We start from the raw sequence: 26,482 nt of genomic DNA, 5'->3' as shown, positions 1-26,482 counted from the left end.
CTGTCCAGGGTGTCAGAAGAAGTACTTATAGCCACAGAAAGCACCTAAATTGTTGTATGCAGAAGATTCTGGCCAAAATGGTTTTTATCTTTTCAAATGTATTTTCAAATTAAGCACGATGATAGGCTGTTTTCTATAAACACATTAAACTGTTCATATTGAGTTTTGTTCGCATACTTTATAAGGAACAGCTATTAGTGTGCCAAATTTAACAAATCAGTATATATACTGACAACATTTTAGGTAAAAGGCCTGTGTTGTTACAACATAAAAAATAATGAGGCTTAAGATATTTTCCTGCTTTCAGGGAGTTTATAATCAATCTACATGAGGCAATAAGACATATACATATATTTATGTGTGCATGTAAACACAGTTCTCAAATCCTCCTTCTCTCAATATAGAGTACAAAAGTTTTAAGAGAGATGAATAGGAGAATGAGCTAAAGAGAAAATGCATTTTATCTATCCTCTCTGCATATAAGACAGAAATAATAGTATTCTATCCCAGCCTAGCCACAGTTCAGAGAAAAGTGATTTTACACAGCCAAAACCACTCTGAATGAGGATAGTAACTGCACAATGAACTAATAAACTATTTAGAATTTGAAACAATAATCCAATGAGACTAGTCTTTCTGGGTGACTGACTTCCCCTGGTGGAACCAATTCTCATTTCATAATATTAATTATTTAATCATCTTCTAACACATGATGTTGGTCTTTGTCAGCGGGACACCAGGATAAATGACTTTTAATTCCTGTAGCAGGAAAAAAAGCCCCTGCCTTTTGTATATCATCTTATGATGTAAAAATTGCAACAATATTATTACAAGATAACTCATTTAAGGTAATGGTTATTAAACTCTGGTGAATGAGACTCTAATGAGAGTTCTATATCAACTCCCAGAAAAATGAACATGTGCACATCCCACACAATTTTGGGAAGTAGATAGGCTCAGGATGAGAACCCCCAACCTAAGGTATAATTTGGAAGAGTCACTCATGTAAAGGACTGATGAAGACAATGACTCTGTGATCTGATTTAAGGAACATGTGAAGCATTACCTTGAAGGGGATCTTGGTTGTCAGTGTGTGTCCATGGTAGATGATGGGCATCCCATCATCTCCGTCCCAGCAGTCCAACTCCACGCTCCTGCAGCCTTGCAGGAGGACCTGTATGATCAAGGAATGGATTCACCCCAGATGAGCAAATGGACACAGAGCCTCAAATTAAACCCACAAATGCTTCTACATATGAGTGTTCATGATTAGGGCTAAAGCAGAAGGGCATAAGATCTAAAATAAAGTGTGCATTTTGGCCAAATGCCACAATGAATTAGGGGGGAGAACAAATTATGGTGGAAAGAATTTTTTTTTACCAGAGCTGAATACTATTGGAAGGTTAAAAAAAAAAATTTTAAAGATTTTATTTATTTGTCAGAGGGCGGGGGGCGGGGGAAGAGCACAAGCAGGGGGAGAGGCAGGCAGAGCAGACAGAGGGAGAAGCAGACTCCCTTCTAAGCAGGAAGCCAGATGTGGGACTTGATCCCACGACTCTGGGATTATGACCTGAGCCAAAGGCAGGCACTTAACCAACTGAGCCACCCAGGCATCCCTGGAAGGTAAATTTGATAGCAAAACCATGTGACTATTTTCCCAGCAACTTTGGTCCCTCAAGGGACATACACAGGGTACATGCTGAAATGAGAGAGCGAGGCTAGTGCTCTACCTGGGCAAATGTGAGTAGAGGTAAAGGGGATGAGGTTGCAGGCCAAAGCAAACAAGGCCACCAATTCCTTAATGAACTGGCTAAACATTTGTATGACTCCAATCAGAATAAAATCTCCTCCATTTAGACCCAAATTCTGCCACTGGCTAATGCCTTTCCTGTGAACATAGAGCATGGCAGGAGAGTAGAAGCAAGCAGTCATCAAGGATTTGTCTTGCTGTCTAGTCGTAGAACAGAGGCAAATAATCCCTAAACTCCCCTCTGCCATACCCACAGCAGTCATCAGGGATCAATCACAACACACGTGCCCCCTGTCTCACAACCTCTTCAGTAAAGTGCTCCACTGCTGAATTAGGTAAGATGATACCTATTTGCTCCCCTGGATGGGGAGCCGAATGCAGAGCTCCTGGCACATGTGCTCGGGTTGCAGCTCTGTAATATTTCCGGGCAGCAACCTCTTCCTCATATACTCTCTTTGTGAACTATCTTAAAAGATTTCCATGTATTGGAAGGGTAAAGCAAACCAAAAGGCGGATGTATCTGTGAATGCGCCAACTCACTGATTTAAAACTCCATATAACTATTTCCAGGTGACAGCAATCCAATACTGTGGGTGAGTGGCCGCTAGAATTACTGCAACAAAACTCAGTGGAATCCCTCTTATTTTAATCTTTTTTATGAGGTCCTTGCTAGATTCTTCCCATTGCATGGCATGTAGCACCCAGTCTTCCCAGGTGACCGATGGCCCGTGTGGAACCGATTCTGGGGCCTAAACTCCCGAGGCTAAGAGCTTCTTCCAGCAGCTACAGTATCTAGAGGTATGTTGCTCTGGGTTGAGGATTGTGGTGTCGAATGACAGCAGGAGCTGGAGGCTGCTTCATCTCCGTGGTGAGCCACACTGGGGAGAACGCTCGCTCGCTGACTGGCAGCACAGGAGATGGTTTTTCAGCATGAAAAGACTACAGGGCTTTCCAAAGTCTGCATGACATTAAGACCTCCACACAGGGCTAGAAGAAGAAAATCAGGGCTGGAAATTCCAGGTGAGAACAGGGTTTTTCCTCACTCCCGGTTTGTCCCGTGGAGGAAGGTGAGGAGGTAACTAGCAGGGCTGAGGGAAAGCAGAGACTGGTAAGAAATAAGCTACAAGGGATCTTCACACTGGGTTTAACCACGTCTGTGAGTCTATCTGAGGGGTTATTGTACCTCATTCAAAGGCTGTGACAATCTCTACTCGGGGTGTAATATTAAGGAGTTAAAAAAACCTCTTGGAGGTCAAATAGGGAAGTGAGGTAGGAATTAAAGCTAGGACATTGGCCCCTGCCCATTTTCCTGGGAGAAACACACAGACACACTGCACACACACACGCACGTGCACATGCATGCATACACACACACACACACACACTTCATTTCTTTCCCCTAGAACTAGAACAATGGATTTCAAACTCCTTTTTAACCCTGGAATTCTCTGTGCAAATGGAGGGTCATATGTAAAGCACATAAGAAGAATAGGACATTAGCTACAGTGGGGGTAGGGGATGGGGCCCTCCTACCCTCCTACTCTGCTGCTTGCTCCTCTCAATGTCCCCTGCTGAGGTCCCCCCCCCCCATAGAAGTTCTATTTTGAAAATCACTACTCTAAGGACATATCTTCATTTCACAATAAAAGTCCTTCAGAATTTAGAGTTTAAAATACAAATTCCATACCAGATAAGCTTTGGGACAGAAGTTTGACCCATGCTTGAGGAATATCTGGACTGATGTGGAGAACAAAGGAACCTCAACTCTGCTGGGTTTGTGTAAACGATAATTCTCATACGTGACCATCCTCCCTACCCCACCCTTCCCAACCACACACTTGTATTTCCTGGGCCTAGCCTCGCTTTTCTTCCTGATTAACTCTTCTTGTAGGAGGTCAGAAAACAGGCAGAATAGATGAGAAAGTTGCAGAAGATATAACAGAGGCAACTGACATGCAGATCATTGAGAGTTGGTGTTAAGGTCAAAAGGATATGCCTTTTCTAGTCCAGAGACCCTTAGGAGTTTCCAAGAACATTTGCACGAATTTAAGTGTGTAGGGACAGTGCCTACAGTCTTTGTAAATTTTTGTTCCATAAGTTGGTTACCGTAGGGATGGACTGATTGTCTAACAAATTGCAAATGAAAATAAACAAAACTTTGAGATTAACTTCATAGAAATTCTGTTGCATTTTCTATTATGCTTTCCCACTATAATATATTGATTTATTTAGCATTTAGTGAAACGATTGATTTTCCCATGGGAAAATCTAATTTTAGTAGGAGTAGGTCAGACAAAGTAGGATTTAAAAGCTATGAGTCTCAAACAAATACCTTTTTTTTTTTTGCCTAGTATAAGGGTTAAGTATAGATAGGAGGGAGAAAGAAAACAAAAAGAAGAAAACAACTGTACGTATAGGCAGTTTTCCCACACATCATGTTTCCTCACATTTCACATGAAATAGCTGGTAAATTCTTCAAAGGAGTCGGGGATCAGGGTTTTGTGACTTTAAGGGTTACATCAGTAAGATTTAATGGAAATCACATGCCATGTGGAGTTCTGTACCTGACTGTAGAGTTCCACTGAGGACTCTCCTTTGAGCTGGTGGCCTGTGAGGTAGGTATTGTGAGAAGATTCAATGTAATAGTAGGAGAGGGGCAGCTGCAAGTCTTTAATGTTTTCCTGTGACTCATCATTTTTGGAGGCAAAATTATCTTTATCCATCAGAAACCTAGAGGAAACACATTTTCTTAGGCCTGCATAGGGAAAAGAGTTACTCTCAAATGATGGGCAAAAGAGACTTTAAAAGTTACCTTGCAAATCCCTCAAATGACAGTAGCCCCTGATGACACATACTAACGCTAGGCTCGAACTTCTGCAAGGGACACAAAAAGAGTGTTATTTAGGTAAAGGAAACTAAGGGGAAAAAAACCACCATATCATTTTTTAAAGGTGTTCTGTTTTCATCAGGAAACATCTAAACCAAATATTTGAACTAATTTCGTTATGCAGTGGTAAGAGGCAGTGTTTCAGTCCCAAAGAAAACATTTATTATATGTGCGTTTATTATACGAAGCGTATTTATTTAAGAGAAAAAGGGAGAGCGAGGGAAAAGGATAAGGCTGATTCATATGAAAACAAATGGTTATTGGCGTGTTCCAGGTGAACATGGGGATAAGCAGCTACCACAGAGCGGTGGAGAGGCAAAATGAGACGAGTCAGAGGGAGTACTCAGTATTGTGCTCCCACACAATAGTAGTAGAGTGAGCACCGGACCATGGGATCATAATCTTATATCGTTAGCATTTCCAGTGATCAACTGCTGGGCAGCGAATCCACTGATGCCCAGTTGGCTTACAAGGGAGGTTGAAAACCCAGACTGATCCTAATGTATGTGGTGTGGCCTGAATGAGTGTCCTAGCCCATCTCCTGACACCCTCTGGAGGAAGCCATCATCATATCTTGCCTGGCTACTGGGATAGCTTCCTACCCGGTCTTTCTGCTTCTACTTCATTCCCAGCACAGCTTACTTCCCAATGGGGCCAGAGTGACTTCCTGAATACATAAATCAAATCCTGTTACTACCCTGCTCAAAAATTTCCAATAGCTTTCCATGTCAAATTCCTTACCATGGCCTAAAATGCCCAGATGACTTGGCCCCTGCCCACCTGTCTGGAATCATGTCTACCATTGTGCCTCTGGCTCATGGGGCTCCTATTCCACCAGCCTTTTCATTGTCTTGCTCCTGCCTTGGTCTTTGAGCTCGCTACTCCCTGCCTGGAATGCTCTTTCCTCAGACCTTCACGCGGCTTCTTGATTCAGGGCTCAGCCCCATTGTCACCTCCTCAGGGTGGCCTGTGCTTACTCCTCTCAGCCTCCCGCATCACTACATCCCCTTACTCTGCTTGAGTTTTTCAGAATCCATCAATACCTGAAATTACATTCTATCTTTATTTATTGTCTGCCTCACCCACTAGGTGAAGGCCAGAGCGCGATCTTACTTACTACTGTATCCCAGGTCCTGGAAAGAACCTGGCCCGTAGGAGGAGCTGATAAATATTTGCTAAATGATCAAAGAAGTTGAAAACCTAGGATACTCATTTTATTACGTGTGCTAGAACAACAAGAAGGAATCATGTACTGATCCCTTATAATAGTCACCAAGAGAAGGCTTGCAATCTATGTTATTTGTATGGTAAATAAGAATGCATCTCTCGGTATTTAATGAAACCCTTCTGTTTCTGACCCAGACTTAAAGGCTCTGGAAAAAAGTATAGAAACAGTATGGTTAGCAGAAAATAATTAGAACAGTCAGAGGCTTTATACATACGTGCATATGAAATGAGTACATACCTGGATGATGCTGAGGATTTCATCATAAGTGCAGTGTTCTCCCTGGCAGTTGACGAGGAAGTCATTGAGCTGGAGTATGCCAACCCCAAAGATGCCCAGAGACGTGCTCTCAACCCCAGTGCCATTTGTCACAATACTTGCAGCAGCAATAGCATCAGATATCTGCCTCTGGTTGTCGGACAGCTGCTGTTTACTCTTAATGAACAACCCCAAGTCCGAGACATTTCTGGTCAGTAAATCTGAAATAGAAGCACCCACAGAACATGGGCAAGCTAGCCAGAATCTTTCATAAAGTTCATTTTGGAGATAATGGTGTGTGGAATTAGTCTCTTCACTCATCTGTCTACACAAGCCATCAAATTCAGTGCTTATTCCTGGCTTCACATAGTTGAGGAAACAAAAAATGAATCAATCAATAAATAAAATAAGCTAAGAGAGAACTAGGTCAGTGATCTTGAAAGCCCATGAGCTCAGGGTATTAAAAGAGAACTAACTGTACATTCAGTTGGGGACTTCAGGCTGAATTTGAACTCTGGTTTTTGAGAATAACTTTATTTTGTGCTCGCTTCGGCAGCACATATACTAAAATTGAGAATAACTTTATTTTTACTTTTACAGACAGGGAAGATGAACTCTTAAAATTATAGTTGTTTTGTCCTTTACAAGTCTAATTAACATTGGTGTGCAGGTTTCGGTGTGAAAATAAGTTTTCAGCTTATTTGGGTAAATATCAAGGAGTATGATTGCTGGATTGGCAAGTAAGAATATATGAAATTTTTTTTTTAAGATTTTATTTATTTATTTGACAGAGAGAGAGACAGCGAGAGAGGGAACACAAGCAGGGGGAGTGGGAGAGGGAGAAGCAGGCTTCCTGCCGAGCAGGGAGCCCGATGCGGGGCTCAATCCCAGGACCCTGGAATCATGACCTGAGCCGAAGGCAGGCGCTTAACGACTGAGCCACCCAGGCGCCCCAAGAGTATATGAAATTTTGTAAGAAACTGCCCAACTCTTACCTCCACCAGCCATGCTCCAGGTGTCCCACATTGGCACCACTTTTGGTATGGCCATTTTAATGCTTGCCACTTTGGAAGAGAAGCTGGCAGTTTCTTACAGGGCTAAAGATGGGCTTTCTCATACGATCCAGCAACTGCCTTCCCAGGTGTTTACCAAAAGGAGTTGAAAACTTAGGTCCACACAAAACTTGCACACAAATGTTTATAGCATCTTTATTCATAACTGCTAAAAATTGGAAGCAACCAAGATGTTCTTCAAAAGGTGTATGGATAAACAAATGGTGATACATCCACGCGATAGAGTATTATTCAATGATAAAAGGAAATGAGCTATCGAGCAATGAAAAAACAAAGGGGAACCTTGAATACACCTTGCTAAGAGAAAGAAGCCAATCTGAAAAGACTACATACGAACTGTATGATTCCAACGATAAGACATTCTGGAAAAGACAAAACTATGGAGACGGTAAAAAGAGGTTCAGAGGTAAGGTGGGAAGAATGACCAGGCAGAGAACAGGGGATTTTTTAAGACCTCAGAACTATTTTGTATGACACTGTAATGGTAGCTACAGATCATTATACTTTTGTCAAAACCCATAGCATGTACAATACAAACAGTGAACACTAAACTATGGACTTCAGTTAATAATAATATATCAATATCAGCTCAACTGTCACAAATATACTATGCTAATAATGCAAGATATTAATAATAGGAAAAACGGTGTATGCGTGTGTGGGGAGGGTACGGTGGACCCTTGAACTACACAGGTTTGAACTGTGTGGGTCCACTTGTAGGCAGATCTTTTTGATAAACACAGTATAATACTGTAAACGGATTTTATCTTCCTTATGATTTTCTTTCTAATAATTTCTTTTCTCTAGCTTATTTAATTATAAGAACATAGTATATAACACATATATATATATACAAAATATGGAGTAATCAACTTATCGTTATGTTATCAGTAAGGATTTTCTGGTCAAGAGCAGGCTATTAGTAGTTAAATTTGGGGGGAGCCAAACGTTAACATGTGGATTTCTGACTGTGTGGGGGATTGGCACCCTTAACCCTTGCCTTGTTCAGGAGTGAACTGTGTATGGGAATTCTCTGTACTTTCCAATCATTTTTCTGTAAACCTAAAACGGCTCTAGAAAAATAATGTCTATTAATTTTTTAACAAGTGCAACTACTTGACTAATCCATAGTTATGCATGTTTTGTGACTAGAGTTGAAAAGTTTAATAGTCTTAGTTGAGGACAGTGTAAGTTTTTGAGTAATAAAAAAGCTACCGTATAAAAGAGGACAGTTTGTTTCTGCTTCTTTGCGTTTCTAGTCTCCCGAGAGAACAGAAGAGCAAACTAAAGGGCTTACCATGCATCAGTGGTGGTGATCATAGTGGTGATGGTGAGCGGGGCATAGGAGGCAGACATTCCAGGTTACACTCGGAAAAGTGTCCTGGATGTTGAGCAGGAGTGCTCTGCTCAAGTCACTAAAGATCTCCTTGTCAAAGGGCGGGCAACTCCCACCCTGGGGCTGAGCACCTGTCGGCCTGCAGGCAGGGAAACATTGGTGGTGCACCACACACCTACTGGACATTTGGACATGGGCGAGAGAGGGTTTTTGATTGTCAGAAGGACTGGAAGGCTCTGTTGATTAAATATTCCGGAATGCCTAAACAGACTCACACAATGATGAATTTCCTTGTCGAAAATGCCAACAGTACCCATCCCCAAGACAACTTGAAGGAATCCTCAAAGTGCTCCCCCCCTTCGGCAGGTACCAGCGCGCCACGTGGGACAGGCTGAGGGGCTGTGTGATTGGATCTCCAACCTTCGCTTTTAGGGAGAAAGGTCTCCACGGGAAATATTACATGGTTGCACAAACCTAGATCAGGCTGAAGGTCGCTGGTGTTTTCCTCGATTGTTAGGTTGGTGTAGAGGGGGGCCGGCTCGGAGCCGGCTCGGTTGCAGGGCACGGCGTAGATGTCAAAGAGATCCTTCAGGTCCTTGCGGCTCCTCACGCTGGGCGGGGGATGGAAAACACTCGCGATTAGTATTGCCGCACAAACGTGGGGCTGAGAAAGCCTCAGAAGAAAGCACGCCGTACCTGAATGATTTGAACAGCTCAACGAATTCAACAAAACTCATGTTACTGTCTGAAACCATGAAGCTCTGAAAACCCTTCATTCCTCCTTTGATCCTCCCGTGCCCGCTACTGCTGCTCCAAGCACTGCAACAAAGACACGGCCTTAACAGGCAAACCGGGGCGGCGCGTCCTTCTGCCCCAACGGGCGCCCCCTGGGGAGCAACACCGGCGAAAAGATGGACCGCAAGTCATTTAAGATTGAGGCTCTTTTCCGGACTCTCTTGTCATTTCTCTCAAAATTAATCTACATCGTGTCAGAGTAAATAAGACATATGACGCAGCAAAACCACTTCATGTTTATAGGCTACGGAATAAGGCACAAGGCTAGGGTTAATATCCTTCCGCTAACCAAAACAGCTCTTTGAAATCACAGGTCAGTGGGAGGACACAACTTGAACTCAATGTTTCTGAAGAAAAGTCATTTTTTTTCAAACGTACCTATGCTTTTTCAAAAGCGCAACCTGTGGAAAAATCTGCACGTTCTTTCCCATATTCTAAATTACAGAAACATGTTTAGGAAGAAAGTCCCGAACGTATCAATGTCTTCTCTTTTCCCTTTCTTAACCAGTTATTAGATGAAAACCAGGAAGGGCTTTTAATACTAATGGAAAATGTGAGTCACAAAAATATTAAGAATGGAAAGAAGCCAATTCTGCCTATAACATATCTGCACCTGCCAAGGCTGTATATGCCATATAAAAATATCAGTCCACTCGGTCAAAACTCAGTCTAGCTGTTTCACAACACTATTATTTTCTATACTGGTTCCCTGACAGGATAGTATAACAAATGTTTTGATTGGTTTTTAGTCAAATCAATAAACAGGATCTTTCTTTCTTTTTTTTTTTTCATTTTCGTTTTTTGGGCTTTATTTATTTACTTTTGAAATATTTCAAATATACAAGAAAGTATAGAGGCCATTGTAATGAATAGCCAGTTTATACTGAATCTTGCTAATAGTGTTTATTTGTGGAAAATTATTTTGTGTTGATATCTGAAAGTCACCTCGGTACATGGAAGAGTATTACAAAGGATGGATTTGTAGTTGTTTGTAGGCATGGGCTGTTGATCCCCAAGGTGGTGTTGGAAGCAAAGGGTGGAGGTTCAGGAAGAGGAAAAAGGTCTGACAAAGTTACTTATCATTTGCATTTAAGCAAGTATGTTCCCTGTGTTCCTCCCTTCTTGTTCTGGGTCAGCCACTCTCTGCAGGAACCCTTCTCCCTTAGACTTTAGGGAACTGTCCAGTCTCTCCCCTTCTACGGCTCAGCCTTGCTTTCTCCTTGAACAGCATTTGGGCTAATTTTTCTTTCCTTGCCTTGTCTTATCTTCTGGTTTTAGCTTACTTGGTGGGCACTGACCCCTGTCCTCTTGTGGGAGGGCCCGATGATCTTGCATCTGGCATATTAGTCCTACCTCTTTGCACTGACCCCTGTCCTCTTGTGGGAGGGCCTGATGATCTTGCATCTGGCATGTTAGTCCTACCTCTTTAAAAAGATTTTCCTCCCTTACTCTGTCCTTCCCATTCCTGTTCCTGAGTAGTTGAAATAAAGGGAAAGCCACTTCATCCAAGTTCTCTCTGGGTATTTTATTTACCCAGGATACTGTAGAGGCTGAAATATAAAGAGTTCTGATTCTTTGTAGCTTTTCATTTTGTTACAAACCTAAACTTGCTGAAAAGTTGCAGGAGTGGTACAAAGAATTCCCATGTACCTTTGACTCAGTTTCACCAAGTGTAGAAATCTGAATGTATAGAGCTTAAATTATGTTCATTATTCACATTGTGAAAGAAGGCTTCCCTGTAAAAGATGATTTACTGTGGGATTCTTATCAGTAGCAAACTTCCTTGAGAGAGAGAAAGTGTGTGTGTGTGTGTGCATATGTGCATGTGTGAGTGTGTAATTAATATTTCCAAAGCCAGTGCACAGACCCATTTCCTCCTACCACTTCTCTGTTCAATAAAGTAAAGAGTGCCTGTTTTATCTTGGTTCTGTCTGGAACCTCTGCATTTCTTAAACTTTTTGGGGGGTTGAGGGAGAAGGTATGGCATTCTAATTCCTTTGTTTTGCTTTCTTAATATTATTTCATCTGAGAGGGTAGATGTTGTTTCAAATCTGTACTTTGCATGGACCTTATAAAATAATTTACTATAACACCAGCTTTAGACTTATACCTTAACACACCTAACTTGCTCTAATACATTCATTTCTCCAGACAGGTGTATCTTGTCTTATATATGAGAAGAGTATTAAATATATTTTACCTAACAGCAAAGGGTAAAGTGGCTTATGTTAAAACTTACTTTATTCCTCAGTTAGAACAGTGCTATCCAATAGAATTTTTTGCAATGATAGAAATGTTCTCTTTCTGCAGTGTGCAGTATAGTAGCCACTAGCCACTTGTAGCTAAGAACACTTTTAATGGGCATAGTGTGACTGAGGAACTGAATTTTAAATTTTGTTTAATTTTTATAGATTTAAAATCGAATTTAAAGAGCCATCTCCCCCCCCACCCCCCACCCCGTGGCCAGCGGTTACTATATTTGACAAGGCAGCTTCAGAAAATCACAGCTTGGGTTTTGTTAGTGCTACTGAAGGATTGGTCTGTCAAATAATTAGGTTAGGAGCAATTACAGTAATGCGAGAAGACAGGAGTAAAAATCAGGAAAATTAGAAGCATTTAAAAATAGGGGGTTTTTCAGTTTTCAGTGTAATTGTTAAGTCAAAATTAGAGACAGTCTTTCCACAGAGCACTGGAAGATAATGCCCTTCTACACAACTTGAATGAAGGGTCCTTCTGTTTTATCATGTTAAGGCCCCACCTGGACGGGCTCTTGTTTGAAGAAGACAGCACAGGGGAGGACACTGGCCTGATGGGAGATGATGTCCCGGCAGACAAGTTAGGAGACCCAGCCGTGGTCAAAGAATGGGCTCTTCTGGAAGGCAGAGTGTTATGAAGGCTCATGATGGCATTCGCCTCTGTAAGAGAGAAACACAGAAACCAGACAATGACGTCAGGTTACCCTTTCCCTCGAAATCAAAGAAACACCAAAGCTGCTTCTGAATGTCTGAGCAAATCCATCTATGCAAGCAATTTCTATACAAGAAGCATCAAAATATTCTGATGAGTGGACTCATGTGGTGGGTTCTCAACCTTGGCTGCAGATGAGAATGATTTGGGGAGCTTAAAAATATAGAGATGTTCAGGTCCCAGCCAGAGAGTGTTGGACTCAGTTGGGGCTGGGGTGCCACCAAGGCATCCAGATATTTTTCAAAAATAATCTCAGCCGTGGTTGAGAATCACTGGTCTGGTCTAATCCACCACATTGATTTTGTGTATCTCATATCCTTTGTCCATGAGGCCAAGTTAATTAATGAGAATTTTCTTCCAAGCACACAGAACTTGCAGAAGTACCTCTTGGGTTCCACTATCTAGTTAAATACAAAGATAAGTATATTTAGGGGCGCCTGGGTGGCTCAGTCGTTAAGCATCTGGCTTCGGCTCAGGTCATGATCCCAGGGTCCTGGGATCGAGCCCTGTGTCAGGCTCCCTGCTCAGTGGGAAGCCTGCTTCTCCCTCTCCCACTCCCTCTACTTGTGTTCCCTCTCTTGCTGTGTCTCTCTCTGTCAAATAAATAAATAAAATCTTTAAAAATAAATAAATAAAGATAAGTATATTTAACAAGACAAATAGTTAAGAATGTCCACAGTACTTAAGTCACAATTGAAAACCAAATGCATATTTTCCCTATAAAATAAAAAAACCCCTCAGATGTTAGTAGGGGGTTTTACCGGATTCTTCTTGCTCATTCATGTCTTGAGGGTCGGAACCACTCCGGCTGCGGCTCTCCCTGTGCATTTTGGCCTTCCGCGTGGCCATCTCGTCGTCGGCCGCCTCTCCACTCTCACCCTGGGAACACACACATGCCAATATCCCTCGTTCTGGGTTTCTCTCCCTCCTGGCACTGCTGCAGCTCAGGCAGGTCCCTATATTCTGACTGCCCCACCTTCCATACGCCCCCACCCCAAACCAGTACAGATCCCTGTGAAGGCTGACCCAGGAGTCTCACGTTACATTAACCCACTTGTTTTTCCCTGATATAGCAGCCCTCCCTGGGGGAGGGGGCTGACAAGAGCAGACACACAGCCCCTGGCATCTCTGCATAGAGACCAAATTATGAAGCAGACAAAGCTTGGCTTAGGCATCAACAGCCTCTCATACACAAAGTGTGGGACTTTTTCTAGATAACCATGGAGAAAACACACTATCGTGTTATACTGATAATCTCCATATAATGAATATAGAATATATAGTGGTAACTAACCAAATATTTTCTGCCACAGTAAAAACCATAAATTCTACCACTTTAACCATTTTTAAGTGTACAGTAGAGTAGTGCTAACTCTATGTGCCTTGTTGTGCAGCAGATCTCTAGAACTCTTTCCTCTTACAAAACTGAAACTCTAGACGCAATGAAAAACGGGTTCCCCTTTGCCCCTCCCCCCAGCCCCTGGCATCCACTATCCTACTTTCTGTTTCCAAGGGCTTGACCACTCTAGGTACCTCATCTAAGTGGAATCATGCCACATTTGTCCTTTTGTGACTGGCTTATTACACTCAGGGTGATGTCCTCCAGGTTCACCCACATTGTCGCGTGCCAGGATTTCCTTCTTTTTTAAAGGCTGAACAGTATTCCATTATATGTATACCTCACCTTCCCTTGATCTTTCATTCATGGATGGACATTCAGGTTGCTTCTCTTGATACTGTATTTTAAGTTATGTTCTACATTGAGCATTTTGGCCCTCTAAGATCTTTATAACCAGATCCCTGGTCTTTTTAGCCTTTGCTTGCCCACCACAGAGCATATGCTTCAGCGTGGAGCATGAACCCAGAACTCTGCATGCTTCCCTGCACAAGCCAAGTCTTTCGTGCTTCCCTCCCGCCACCTCTGCCAGAAATGCTCCCCCCCCGCCCCCACAACGTTGTCTGTCTGATCCTTCAAGACCCATCTGTCGGCTTCCCTGCGAAGCCTCTCCTGCCTGCATCCTAGTCCTGGATCTTCCTTATGTCTGCTCCCATAGCACTCTGTAGATGGCTTCACCATGACTCCTACCGAGTCCTCACTGTTTGAGGCCCCTGACTTTTTCAGGTGTTGACACAATTCCCAACACTGCGCCTGGCACCTGGAGGTGCTTGGCAAGTGCTTGCATTTCATTTGTTCCATCTCGTCCCCACCCCAAATGTGCTAAGGTGATGTAGACCATACAACGGTCCTGGATGATGGGGTCTGAGGTGTCATAAATAACACTCTACCCTTATAAGGGTTTTCTTCTTTTTCTTGGTGGTGCTTATGCCCAAGGTGTTGTTTCTCTGCACACTGGGCTTCTCAGCACTCTTTGTGGATATCCCAAGGCTGGGGTTGCGTGTACTCCATCGCCGGCCACCAAAGAGTTCCACAGCGTGAGCCAAAGTTGGGCCTTCATACCGTCCGTCCTCCTGTAAGAGAATCACATTCTGAATGCATGAGGGAACAGCAAGCAATGGGGAAGTCAATAGATGAATGGCTTCTAGTAAATTCCCAGAGGTGGAGGAGCACAGGCAGTTACAGAAGACTAGAGATCTGGCCACCCAAGTGGCCCTGTGTCCTAACTGTCAGACTCTGTTGGAAGTCTCATCACATCCTGTTGTCCTGGTCACATCCCTGCTGAGTTCCAAGGATGTGCTTTATGGGCCACGGGCAAGTGGGATGAAAATAAACTTCCCTTCCCAGTTTCAGAGGTTACATTCCAGAATTACCACTGTAGGAATATTCAGGAAGGTTTTTGTTTCTTTATTGTTGTTGCTTGTTTTTTACTTAGTTTGATGCTTGGGACAGTCTGACTTGAAATACAGAGTATGTGGCATACGTGGAATTTACTTCAGAGGGCTCTGGGGAGATAACCACAGAGAAAACATATTATTAAATAGTTGGTGCACACCTGAAACTAATGTAACATTATGTGTCAACAACTATACTCAGTAAAATAAAGAAAGAAAATAGCTGGGCTGCTGTCCTCTTGAGTGACTGATAACCAAGGATAGAGAGCCCAGGGCACTGAGAACACCATGCATATTATGATGCTGTGAGCAGCGAGAAGATCCTTGTCTTGAAGCAGTCATGCTTCAAGACAGATGCTTCTCACCAGGTAACTCTGAGCTACGTGCGCTGGGGAGCAGCAGAGATTTACTCATTAAGCAACCGCCAACAATTCTCCCTCTAAGTCAGGGAGGCCAGTTAATAAAACCACAAAAAGTCATGTATGAATTAAAGCCAATATGGATGAAATTTCACAGGTTGTATAAAATGGACCTTTTAAAATTAATTTCCATAATTTGCTGTCTTCACTTTCTGCAAGCTTTTAAGGCCAGCTCTCCTTTGCAACTCCAAAGAGGAGCTTGTAAATAGGTTTTGCTTTGTTGTAGATGCTCTGTAAATAATAAAGGGTCTTTGTGTGTGTGTGTTTGCTCCTTCACCCTAACATTCAATTGCTATCTCATTTTATGACTTGAGTTGTGACCTCCCACTTCCTGCAACCTGTTATGGATCCCAGGATGCTGAGTGACTTGGATGCTTGATGTGGGAAATCTTTTGGTGATCTCTGATGGACATCTGGGATTTATGCCTTCCATTAATCATTTCTCTTTTCTCTAACCATACCTCAATTTTACTGTATCTCTTTCCACTGAATACAGTCTTTTTTTTTTTTTTAAGATTTTATTTATTTATTTGAGAGAAAGAGAGAGATAGGGAATGCACACGAGCTGGGCAGTGAGGGGCAGAGGGAGAGGGAGAAGCAGGCTCCCTAATGAGCAGGCAGCCCAATGGTGGGCTGGATCCCAGGACCCTGAGATTATGACCTGAGAGAAAGGCAGACACTTAACCGGCTGAGCCACCCAGGAGCCCCTGGATACAGTCTTGAATTTATCAATCAAGATGAAACATCCTCCCTTGACCAATGGTTGGCATAAGATCCAAATAAGTCAATCAGAATCTCCCTCCCCGAAAAGTGAATCTTGAATACAGTGCTACCGAGAATGAAATGGTTGGAGATCATTCTTTCCTGATGCAGGCCTATTCCCTGTGAACAAGTCACTACAACTGACTTCAAAGTGGAATCAACATTTCATGCCACAATTTCATAAATAAATTTTAACTACCTTATTAAATATCATATGCTGAAAGAAATTTTGTAAAAATTTATCTATGGGTTTTAACTAACACTTTAAAAATTTAATAGATCCCATCATTAAAATTTAGAACTTCTGCTCTGGAAAAAACATTATCAAGAGAATTAGAAGATAAGCCACAGACTGGGAGAAAATGTTTGCCAAAGAAACATCTGATAAAGAACGGTTATCCAAAATATACAATGAAAACTTAAAACTCAACAATAAGAAAACCAACAACCCAATTAAAAAAAAGTCCAAAGACCTCAACAGACACTTCACCAAAGAAGAGATACAGATGGGAATTAAACACATGAAAAGATGTTCCACATCATATAGCATCAGGGAACTGCAAATTAAAATAAGATACCACTACAACACCTATCAGAATGGCAAAAATCCAGAACACTGACACCACCACATGCTGGTGGGGATGTGGGGTGATAGGAATAAGGATTCATCCTAGTAGGAAAGCAAAATGGCACAGCCACTTTGGAAGGCAGTGAGGTGGTTTCTTACAAAAGTAAGCATTCTTTTACCATACAATCCAGCAGTCATGCTCCTTGGTAGTTATCCAAAAGAGCTGAAAACTTAAGTCCGCACAGAAACTTGAACATGAATATTTACAGCAGCTCTATTCATAATACCAAAACTTTAAAGAAACCAGATGTCCTTCAGTAGGTAAATGGATAAATAAACTCTGGTACATCCACACAATGGAGTATTACTCAGCCATAAAAAGAAATGAGCTATCAAGTCATGAGAAGACATGGAGGAATCTTAAATGCATAAAAGTGAAAGAAGCCAATCTGAAAAGGCTACATATTGTATGATTCCAATGAAATGACATTCTGAAAAAGGCAGAACTATGGAGACAGTAAAAAGATCAGTGTTTGCAGGGGCTGGGGGGGCAGGTAGGGTGAGGTAGGGTGAGAGGAAGAGATTAATAGGCAGGGCACAGAGAAGTTTTAGGGTAGTTAAAATAGTCCATGTGATATTATAATGATCGATATATGTCATATATTTGTACAAACCTATACAATATACAGCACCAAGAATGGATCCTAAGGTAAACGATGGATTTTGGGTGATTGTGATATACCAATGTAGATTCATCCTTTGTAAAATACGTACCATTCTGCTGAGTGATGTTGACAGTGGGGGTCACTATTTATGCATGGGGGGCAGAAGGTTTATGGGAAATCTCTGTACATTCCTCTCAATTTTATTGTGAACATATAACTGCTCTAAAAAAAGAAAATCTTTAATATAAAAATTTACTAGACCCATACCACGTATATATAAAAGAATTAGCCTCTACTGCTTTGGTATTTCTAAATTCAGAACATCCTAACATGGGTTAAGCTTTACCCTTAATAGAAATATTTCAGGCCTGGAAAAGGCATATGCTTTTGTTTAATCTTTAAAGGAGACTTTCTGGGAGCTGAAATGTAGTTTGACTCTTCTATTTTGTACAAAACAATAAACTTGGTTGGGATGGGTGAAAGATGTACCTTCTCTCTTTTTAATTTGGGAGAAGGTCTATTGTGACTGAAACTACATTCTCAGTTTTAGAAAACAGTTACTTTCATTTTTTAAAAAAGATTTTATTTATTTATTTATTTGTCAGAGAGAGAGAGAGAGAGAGCAGGGCGAGTGGCAGGCAAAGGGAGAAGCAGACTCCCCGCTGAGCAGGGAGCCCGATGCAGGGCTCGATCCCAGGCCTGGGATCATGACCTGAGCTGAAGGCCACCCAGGCGTCCCAAACAGTTACTTTCAAACACAAGTATTTTAGTACTAGTAAATGTAAATTGATCTAATGGATACAGTAACAGGAGATAAAGCAAAAGATAAGAAATAGTGACATTTACAATGAAGCCTAGGAATACAGAAAAATAAAAGAAGTTCATGTGGACATTAGGATCAGGAAACTGATTCCTTAAAAAGTATTCATGCACTTTTATCTCTTGGCATTATCTTTGCATATGATATTTTGGAGACCGTTTAACTAATCTAATCCTTTGAATAAACCCTTTCCCCCCCCTTTTTTAAGGCTGGCCTTAAAACTTTTTTCTCTGTTTCCTGAAAACAGATTTTCAGAATCTGTTTCTGTTGCTTACAACCAAAGTTCACCTGAGAACCCTGTTTTGAACCTTTTCAGATTCCCAGAGATCTTTCCAAATACCCAAGATTATGGGTTCTCAGCTCTGCCCTTGCAACCTCAAGCCAAAGCTCATGATACCAGTCTTTGTTCCACACCCCACATCAAATCTCTGGGGCTTACTTTCTTTTATTCTCCTGTATTCCTAGGCTTCATTATAAATGTTACTGTTTCTTCTTGTCTTTTGCTTTATCTCCTGTTACTATTTCCATTAGATCAAATACATTTACTATTACTAAAATACTTGCATTTGAAAGCAACTTCATGGGGTACCTGGGTGGCTCAGTTGATTAAGCATCTGCCTTCATCTCAGGTCATGATCCCAGGGTCCTGGGATTGAGCCCCAGGTCGGGCTCCCTGCTCACTGCGGAGTCTGCTTCTCCCTCTCCCTCTGCACCCCCACCTCATGCTCTCTCTCAAATAAATAAAATCTTTAAAAAAAGAAAAGAGCAACTCCATACACATTCATCACATAAGAGGACTCCAATGTCAGAAAGATTATTTTCTTTCTTCTTTAAAGATTTATTTATTTATTTTGGGGGGTGCAAAGGGAGAGGGAGAGAGAGTCTTAAGCAGAGCTGAGAACTCAGCTGAGGTTCCTCGCTGAGCATGGAGCTCAACGTGGGGCTCAATCTCATGACCCTAAGATCATGACCTGAGCCAAAACCAAGAGTTGATACTCAACCGACTGAGCCACCCAGGCACCCCAGAAAGATTATTTTCTATATAAGCCCTTCCCAAACTGGGGATAAAGAAATATTCTTACAGGGCTGTTAACATGAGTTTGGAAGAACGCAAGACTGTTCATAAATTTCTTGAACATATAGATACATTTAAATTAATTTCTTTTGTACCTTAGGACTTCTCAGGAGCCTTAAGTGTGTTAAGCAGTACCATAAATCATCAAGAGGGGCATTTAACAGGATGCCTATTTGATCTTTTGTTCTCCAAGTACCATGTTGGCAGCATCTTTCTGATGTTCTCTGAAACAATTTAGGAGCTGGTCTACATAATGGGAAGATAACCATTTGCTAACATTTTTCACTTTTTTTTTTTTTTTTTTTAAATCTTGAGGGTCTGTTTCCTTGTCTTCCTGGGTGGCTCATGCAGAACAATGTTTTGAGGAAGACGATCACTGTGTGTTTTCAGAAGTGGCTGAGGTATATGGAGCTGTTTTTTCTTTACCCGGTAATGGCTTGTTTCCAAGCAGCGGTGGACGGATGGGCGTAGGGGGGGTGTAGCTGTGTTTGCAACTAGGAAGGACTGAGTCGGCTCCAGGTCATTTCCGCTGTCTCTGCTCCAGCGGAGCCTTTTACCTCTTCTGCTGTTCCTGGTCTCAGCTGGTGCCTCCTTCAGCAAAAACTGTATGTTGCCAGGGTGAATGAGAAACCAAGTATGCCTTAGCTGTTAATTCAGTTACTTTATGCTATAAGATGGGGAAGGAAACAAATGGAGCCAATAAACCATGTCGGGCTTGTGACCGTGATTGTAACTGAGCTCAGAGACTTTGGTCTATGTCCAGGTTGAATGGATCTGTATGATTCTGGAAGGCTGAGGAATGATTATAATTAAAGATCAATATTTACAATGGCTCCTGAAGACGTTTTTTCCAAGCAGCTGACCACACTGGAATCTCCCTGCGGAGTGGACAGGAAGCTCATATTTTGGTTTCCGTTTTAGGATGAGTTAACTGAAACAGGCTTTGTGCTGTGCAGTCCTAGCATCATCGTGTAGATAGGCCTACGTGCTTATTAATCAATTTAATAAGTTAGTTATTCAGGATATGATCTCTATTCATAAGTATTGCATGGGTGTAGGGAAAGGGGAAAGAGGAGCATTATATATATATATGCCTCTACTAACAGCCCGGGGAGGGGGGGAAGTCTTTGCTTGTGGGAAACATGTTAGAACTGTGAAAAGTACATGAAATCAGTCATCTGAGGAATTTAAGTTATAGTTTTATTTGTGGTGACACTAGTAAAAAAGATAATTTTTTTTGCCCAAAAGATGGAAAAGCATAACAAAGAAAAACTGAATACTTGGATACAACTCATTGGGCAGCACCATCAACAGTGTCCCCTCGTAGCGGGGTTTTTGACTCACTTTCCCAGCCATCTGCCTTTCGTCCTCCGCAAGCATACCACTCTGGTGATGCCTGTGTCTCTTTCCACACCTCGCTCAGCCCAGTCCTGCAGCCACCCTTAGCTGGAGTGTTGAAGTACCCGAGAATTTTAGGGTTAGTGAGAAACACACTCAGGTTAAGCAACTGACTGTGAGACACGGCCTCGTAAGGACTGCTGCCAATATAATAACCTGGCGAGGCAGAACTCCATGCATGACTTACCCCACATTTGGGAAAGTTTCTTTTAAACTTAGAAGCTCTACAGTGAGGCAGCACACACAGTAAATTAATGCTCTGAGAGTCATATAGCATATGAGGGGATGAAGCAGGATTTCAGTTTCCAAAGTGAAGGTTTCCAATGTATCAGCTAGTCCCTAATTAATAATAAGAATATTCACACTCTAATGCTTTCGATGGAAACTGAGTAAGTGACAACGCTTATACTAACTGGTTTCTTTACAACGTGAGAAGTACAATGACCGGTCACTATGTTCATACAAAATAATAATAGGACCTACTATGAGCCAGACACTATTCTCTACACACAGCAGCTGACATTATGGCTTTACACATATTAACTCAGACCCCAGGGCCACCCGATGAATGGGTATTGTTATCACTCTCATTTTCTAGATCAGAAACTGAGGCACAGAGAGAAGTCAAAGGTGCCCAGTACCATTCTGGAAGTACGTGCCAGAGTGCAAGGGCGAGCCCTGGTGGTCCCAGTGTGGTTTTGCGAGATTGAGAATCAGGGGAGTGAGGAGGGGGGAGGGCTGCGCCCCTACCTGATAGAGGCTGACGTACTGTTTCCGCAGCCACTGCTGTCTCTGGTCGGGGAACTTCCTCATCTTCCTCACGGCCCTCGTGAGTTCTAGCAATCCACTGAAGAGCATCTTAGCTGTGTGCTTGGGTGCCACAAAGTGCAATAATCTATTGTCCGTGGTCTGGAGCCCATAGAGCAGAGTCACGCCAGTCTCTGAGAGAAACATGCTACCCAGTTTGTTCTGAACACACACAGTGTGTATATCAATGCTAGGGTGTCCCATGTACACAGCCTTTGCTGAAAACAGATCCAAGACCCCCTCTGCCAGGCCACTTAATCCAGCATTGCCCAGTAACGGGAATTTGCCGGGCTCAGACGTGCTACTAAGCACACCAAGTTTTGCTTTAGCACTGGCTGGGGAAGCAGTGGTAGGCTTTATCCAGGTCAAGGTGCTGTTGTCAGGCTGAAGCTGGAGGAAGCAGCGGGCTGACAGGTGCGTGTCCTGGTCATAGTGGATGACAGTGGCCCCCTGCAGCAGGAACTGGTGCACATCAGCTCGGATGGACAGCACGTACCATGGGATCAGCTCTGTCCCGTGGTCAAAGGCCTTCTGTGGCTCTTCTGATCCATGAGAGTCCCATTCTTTCGACTGCTCAAAGATGTCATTTTCGGAGTCCAACAAATCTCCAATTATAAACCTAATGGAAAGAGATGTAAATTTGGTCTGTCTTGTAATCAGAAGTGAGAACAACACAAAACTTTTCACTAACACTGGATGTCATTTTTCACTTCACCGTGAATTCAAATTAGCATAGGAAATATAAAATGCTAAAGGTCAGAGTAGATTTTGTATAGCTGCATTCTAAAACCTTATATTTAGCAATAGGTCTGACCATAGGCCTAAGGAAAGGAACTGCTCGATAAACTGTTGTATTTTTTTTTTTGAGATTTTATTTATTTAATTTTAGAGAGGGAGAGAGAGTGGGGGGTGAGCAGAGGGAGAGGGAGAGAATCTGAAGCAGACTCTGCACTGAGCACAAAGCCTGATGCAGGGCTCAATCTCACAACCCTCAGATCATGAGCCAAAACCAAGAGTTGGGTGCTTAACCGCTGAGCCATCCAGGAGTCCAAAGTTACTGTGTGTTTTTTTTTTTTTTAAGATTTTATTTATTTATTTGAGACAGAGAGAATGAGAGACAGAGAGCATGAGAGGGAGGAGGGTCAGAGGGAGAAGCAGACTCCCTGCTGAGCAGGGAGCCCGATGCGGGACTCGATCCCGGGACTCCAGGATCATGACCTGAGCTGAAGGCAGTCGCCTAACCAACTGAGCCACCCAGGCGCTCCGAGAGCCGGGCAGTTCTTAATCAAGTGCAGCCATGCCTCTTCTCTCTGCCCTCCTGCTCCCTTCTGGCCCTGCTCTCCTCTCTCTCGCTCAGGGATATGTGCTCTCCCCTCAGACCCTCCTCTGTCTTTTTTTTTTTTTTTAAAGATTTTATTTATTTATTTGAGAGAGAGAATGAGAGACAGCACAAGAGGGAAGAGGGTCAGAGGGAGAAGCAGACTCCCCGCCGAGCAGGGAGCCCGATGCGGGACTCGATCCCGGGACTCCAGGATCATGACCTGAGCCGAAGGCAGTCGCCTAACCGACTGAGCCACCCAGGCACCCCAGTTATTGTGTTTTAATATCAACAATAATCTTCATGATGTATTAGTTTTCCCTCTTGTGTCAGGAACTGTTAAATACTTTACATACATTTGCACTTAATTTTACCTACTCATGAAGTAAGGGTTTTTTTCCTTTTTTTTTAACCTCTGAAGAAACTGAGCTTCAGAAGGGCTAACTCACTCACTCCAGGTCATGCAGCTCAGCAGGGTCTGCTCTGACTCATCAGCCTGGGACCTGTGTCACTAGGTTTGACTGCCTTCTACTTGATCAGAACCAAAAGTTGTGACCTGAACACAATGGTACTAAAAAGGCAGAACAAGACTGAATAAGCTGGCCTGAGAAGTGCCTCTGTTAAAAAATAAAATGCCATTAGTTCAAAGACACTCATTGGAAAATATAGTCATGGTGGCCAGATGAACAAGAACAGCTCTCCCTGACTCAACCGTAGATTTTCGTCATGCACACATGTGCAATACAAGACTTGTCTGCTTGGAAAATTTAGCAAGTTGTCTTCCCTGAGTTGGGAATGTGGACTGTTAGGTTCAGAAGGATCTGGGGGGAAGGCATGGGAGACCTTATTGCCTCCTTCCTATATGGCCACCTTGGTAGGAATGTGCCAAAGGAGACTCATTTTTTTCAAAGCATGAAGAATTGTTATTAAGATCAAGGTTTCTGCTGTTTGGTCCATAGACATTGCTTGCTAAGTGATGGATAAAATTGAGAAGGAGCAGGTCCATACATCTCTGGGAAGGAATGATCCAATCGTCTTGGGGACTTGGCTCTTGGGCAGACTACTGCCTCCTGGCAAGGCATGAGCTGTAGCACTGGGCTTCTTGGACTCTCAGTCTAGATCCCGGTCCCTGAGTAAGATCCCACTCCTGTTTTCAGCAGGTTCTTCCTCCTTGCCTCACATAAGCAGATATTCTTTTTTTTTTTTTTTTTAACCATTTTATTTATTTATTTTTGTGGAGAGAGACAGCAAGAGAGGGAACACAAGCAGGAGAAGGGGGAGAGGGAGAAGCAGACTCCCTGCTGAGCAGGGAGCCTGATGTGGGGCTTGATCCCAGGACCCTGGGACCATGACCTGAGCCGAAGGCAGATGCTTAAGGACTGAGCCACCAGGCACTCCATAAGCAGATATTCTTAAAAAAGAAAAGAAATCTACAAGAGATTTCACAAATCTGATGATCAGAATATCCTTTTCTGATAAGCCACACTGATAACACTAGGAGCAATCCAAATGCCCAGCAACAATAAAACTTATAAATAAAATTTGATGCATTCATATAATGTAATGCATTGCACAACAATGAAAATGAATAGTAATAGTTACTGCAATGCAACAAAGGGATATATCTTTTTTTTTTAAATTTTATTTTATTATGTTATGTTAGTCACCATACAATACATCACCAGTTTTCGATGCAGTGATCCACGATTCATTGTTTTCGTACAACACCCAGTGCTCCATGCAGTACGTGCCCTCCTTAATACCCATCACTGGGCTAGCCCATCCCCCCACCCCCCTCCCCTCTAAAACCCTCAGTTTGTTTCTCAGAGTCCATAGTCTCTCATGGTTCATCTCTCCTTCCAATTTCCCTCTCTTCATTTTTCCCTTCCTTCTCCTAATGTCCTCCATGCTATTCCTTATGTTCCACAAATAACTGAAACCATATGATAATTGACTTTCTCTGCTTGACTTATTTCACTTAGCATAATCTCCTCCAGTCCCATCCATGTTGTTGTAAAAGTTGGGTATTCATCCTTCCTGATGGCTGAGTAATATTCCATTGTACATATGGACCACATCTTCTTTATCCATTCATCTGTTGAAGGGCATCTGGGCTCTTTCCACAGTTTGGTTACTGTGGACATTACTGCTATGAACATTGGGGTGCATATGGCCCTTCTTTTCACTACATCTGTGTCTTTGGGGTAAATACCCAGGAGAGCAATTTCTGGGTCATAGGGTAGGTCTATTTTTAATTTTTTGAGGCACCTCCACATTGTTTTCCAAAGTGGCTGTATCAACTTGCATTCCCACCAACAGTGTAAGAGGGTTGGTTCCCCTTTCTCCACAACCTCTCCAACATTTGTTGTTTCTTGCCTTGTCAATTTTTGCCATTCTAACTTGTGTAAGGTGGTATCTCAATGTGGTTTTGATTTGAATTCCCCTGATGGCTAATGATGACGAACATTTTTTCATGTGTCTGTTAGCCATTTGTATATCTTCTTTGGAGAAGTGTCTGTTCATGTCCTCTGCCCATTTTTTGACTTTATTATTTGTTTTTTGGGTTCTGAGTTTGAGAAGTTCTTTATAGATCTTGGATACCAGCCCTTTATCTGTAGTGTCATTTGCAAGTATCTTCTCCCATTCTGTGGGTTGCCTCTTTGTTTTGTTGACTGTTTCCTTTGCTGTGCAGAAGTTTTTATCTTGATGAAGTCCCAAAAGTTCATTTTTACTTTTGTTTCACTAGCCTTTGGAGATGTATCTTGAAAGAAGTAGCTGTGGCTGATGTTCTCCTCTAGGATTTTGATGGATTCCTGTCTCACGTTGAGGTTTTTCATCCATTTAGAGTTCATCTTTATGTATGGTGTAAGCAAATGGTCGAGTTTCATTCTTCTGTATATAGCTGTCCAATTTTCCCAGCACCATTTATTGAAGAGACTGTCTTTTCTCCATTGCATATTTTTTCCTGCTTTGTCGAAGATTATTTGACCATAGAATTGAGGGTCCATATCTGGGCTCTCTATTCTGTTCCATTGGTCTATATGTCTGTTTTTGTGCCAGTACCATGCTGTCTTAGTGATCACTGCTTTGTAATATAGCTTGAAATCAGACAACATGATGCCCCAGCTTTGTTTTTCTCTTTCAACATTTCCTTCATGATTTGGGGTCTTTTCTGATTCCATACAACTTTTAGGATTGTTTGTTCCAGCACTTTGAAAAATGTCATTGGAATTTTGATCGGGATGGCACTGAAGGTATAGATTGCCCTGGGTAGCATAGACATTTTAACAATGTTTATTCTTCCGATCCATGAGCATGGAATGTTTTTCTGTCTTTTTGTGACTTCTTCAATTTATTTCATGAGTGTTCTGTAGTTCCTAGAGTATAGATCCTTTACCTCTTTGGTTAGGTTTATTCCAAGGTATCTTATGGTTTTTGGTGCTACTGTAAATGGAATAGTTTCTCTAATTTCTCTTTCTACAGTTGCATTGTTATAAGAAAGCAACTGATTTCTGTGCATTGATTTTGTATCCTGCCACATTACTGAATTGCTGTATGAGTTCTAGTAA

At 42.3% G+C, this 26,482-nt stretch overlaps 1 protein-coding gene across 1 annotated transcript in view; it reads right to left on the bottom strand.

The window, feature by feature from the left end:
* Positions 1 to 26,482, bottom strand: part of PLCE1 (phospholipase C epsilon 1) — a 272,899-nt gene that overhangs the window by 32,331 nt on the left and 214,086 nt on the right. Inside the window, exons 7-16 of the mRNA XM_044916220.1 lie at positions 21,539 to 22,214; positions 14,578 to 14,760; positions 13,053 to 13,170; positions 12,083 to 12,239; positions 9,226 to 9,348; positions 9,004 to 9,140; positions 6,103 to 6,341; positions 4,563 to 4,624; positions 4,315 to 4,480; positions 1,067 to 1,174 (exon numbers count right to left, since the gene is read on the bottom strand). Of these exons, the coding sequence (XP_044772155.1) occupies positions 1,067 to 1,174; positions 4,315 to 4,480; positions 4,563 to 4,624; positions 6,103 to 6,341; positions 9,004 to 9,140; positions 9,226 to 9,348; positions 12,083 to 12,239; positions 13,053 to 13,170; positions 14,578 to 14,760; positions 21,539 to 22,214 (1,969 nt within the window). The remainder of the gene's footprint in view (positions 1 to 1,066; positions 1,175 to 4,314; positions 4,481 to 4,562; positions 4,625 to 6,102; positions 6,342 to 9,003; positions 9,141 to 9,225; positions 9,349 to 12,082; positions 12,240 to 13,052; positions 13,171 to 14,577; positions 14,761 to 21,538; positions 22,215 to 26,482) is intronic.

This window comes from Neomonachus schauinslandi, chromosome 6 (assembly GCF_002201575.2).
Source record: "Neomonachus schauinslandi chromosome 6, ASM220157v2, whole genome shotgun sequence".
Lineage (NCBI taxonomy): Eukaryota > Metazoa > Chordata > Mammalia > Carnivora > Phocidae > Neomonachus > Neomonachus schauinslandi.
The sequence above is the reverse complement of the archived record's forward strand: the minus strand, read 5'-3'. Positions and strand labels throughout refer to the sequence as shown.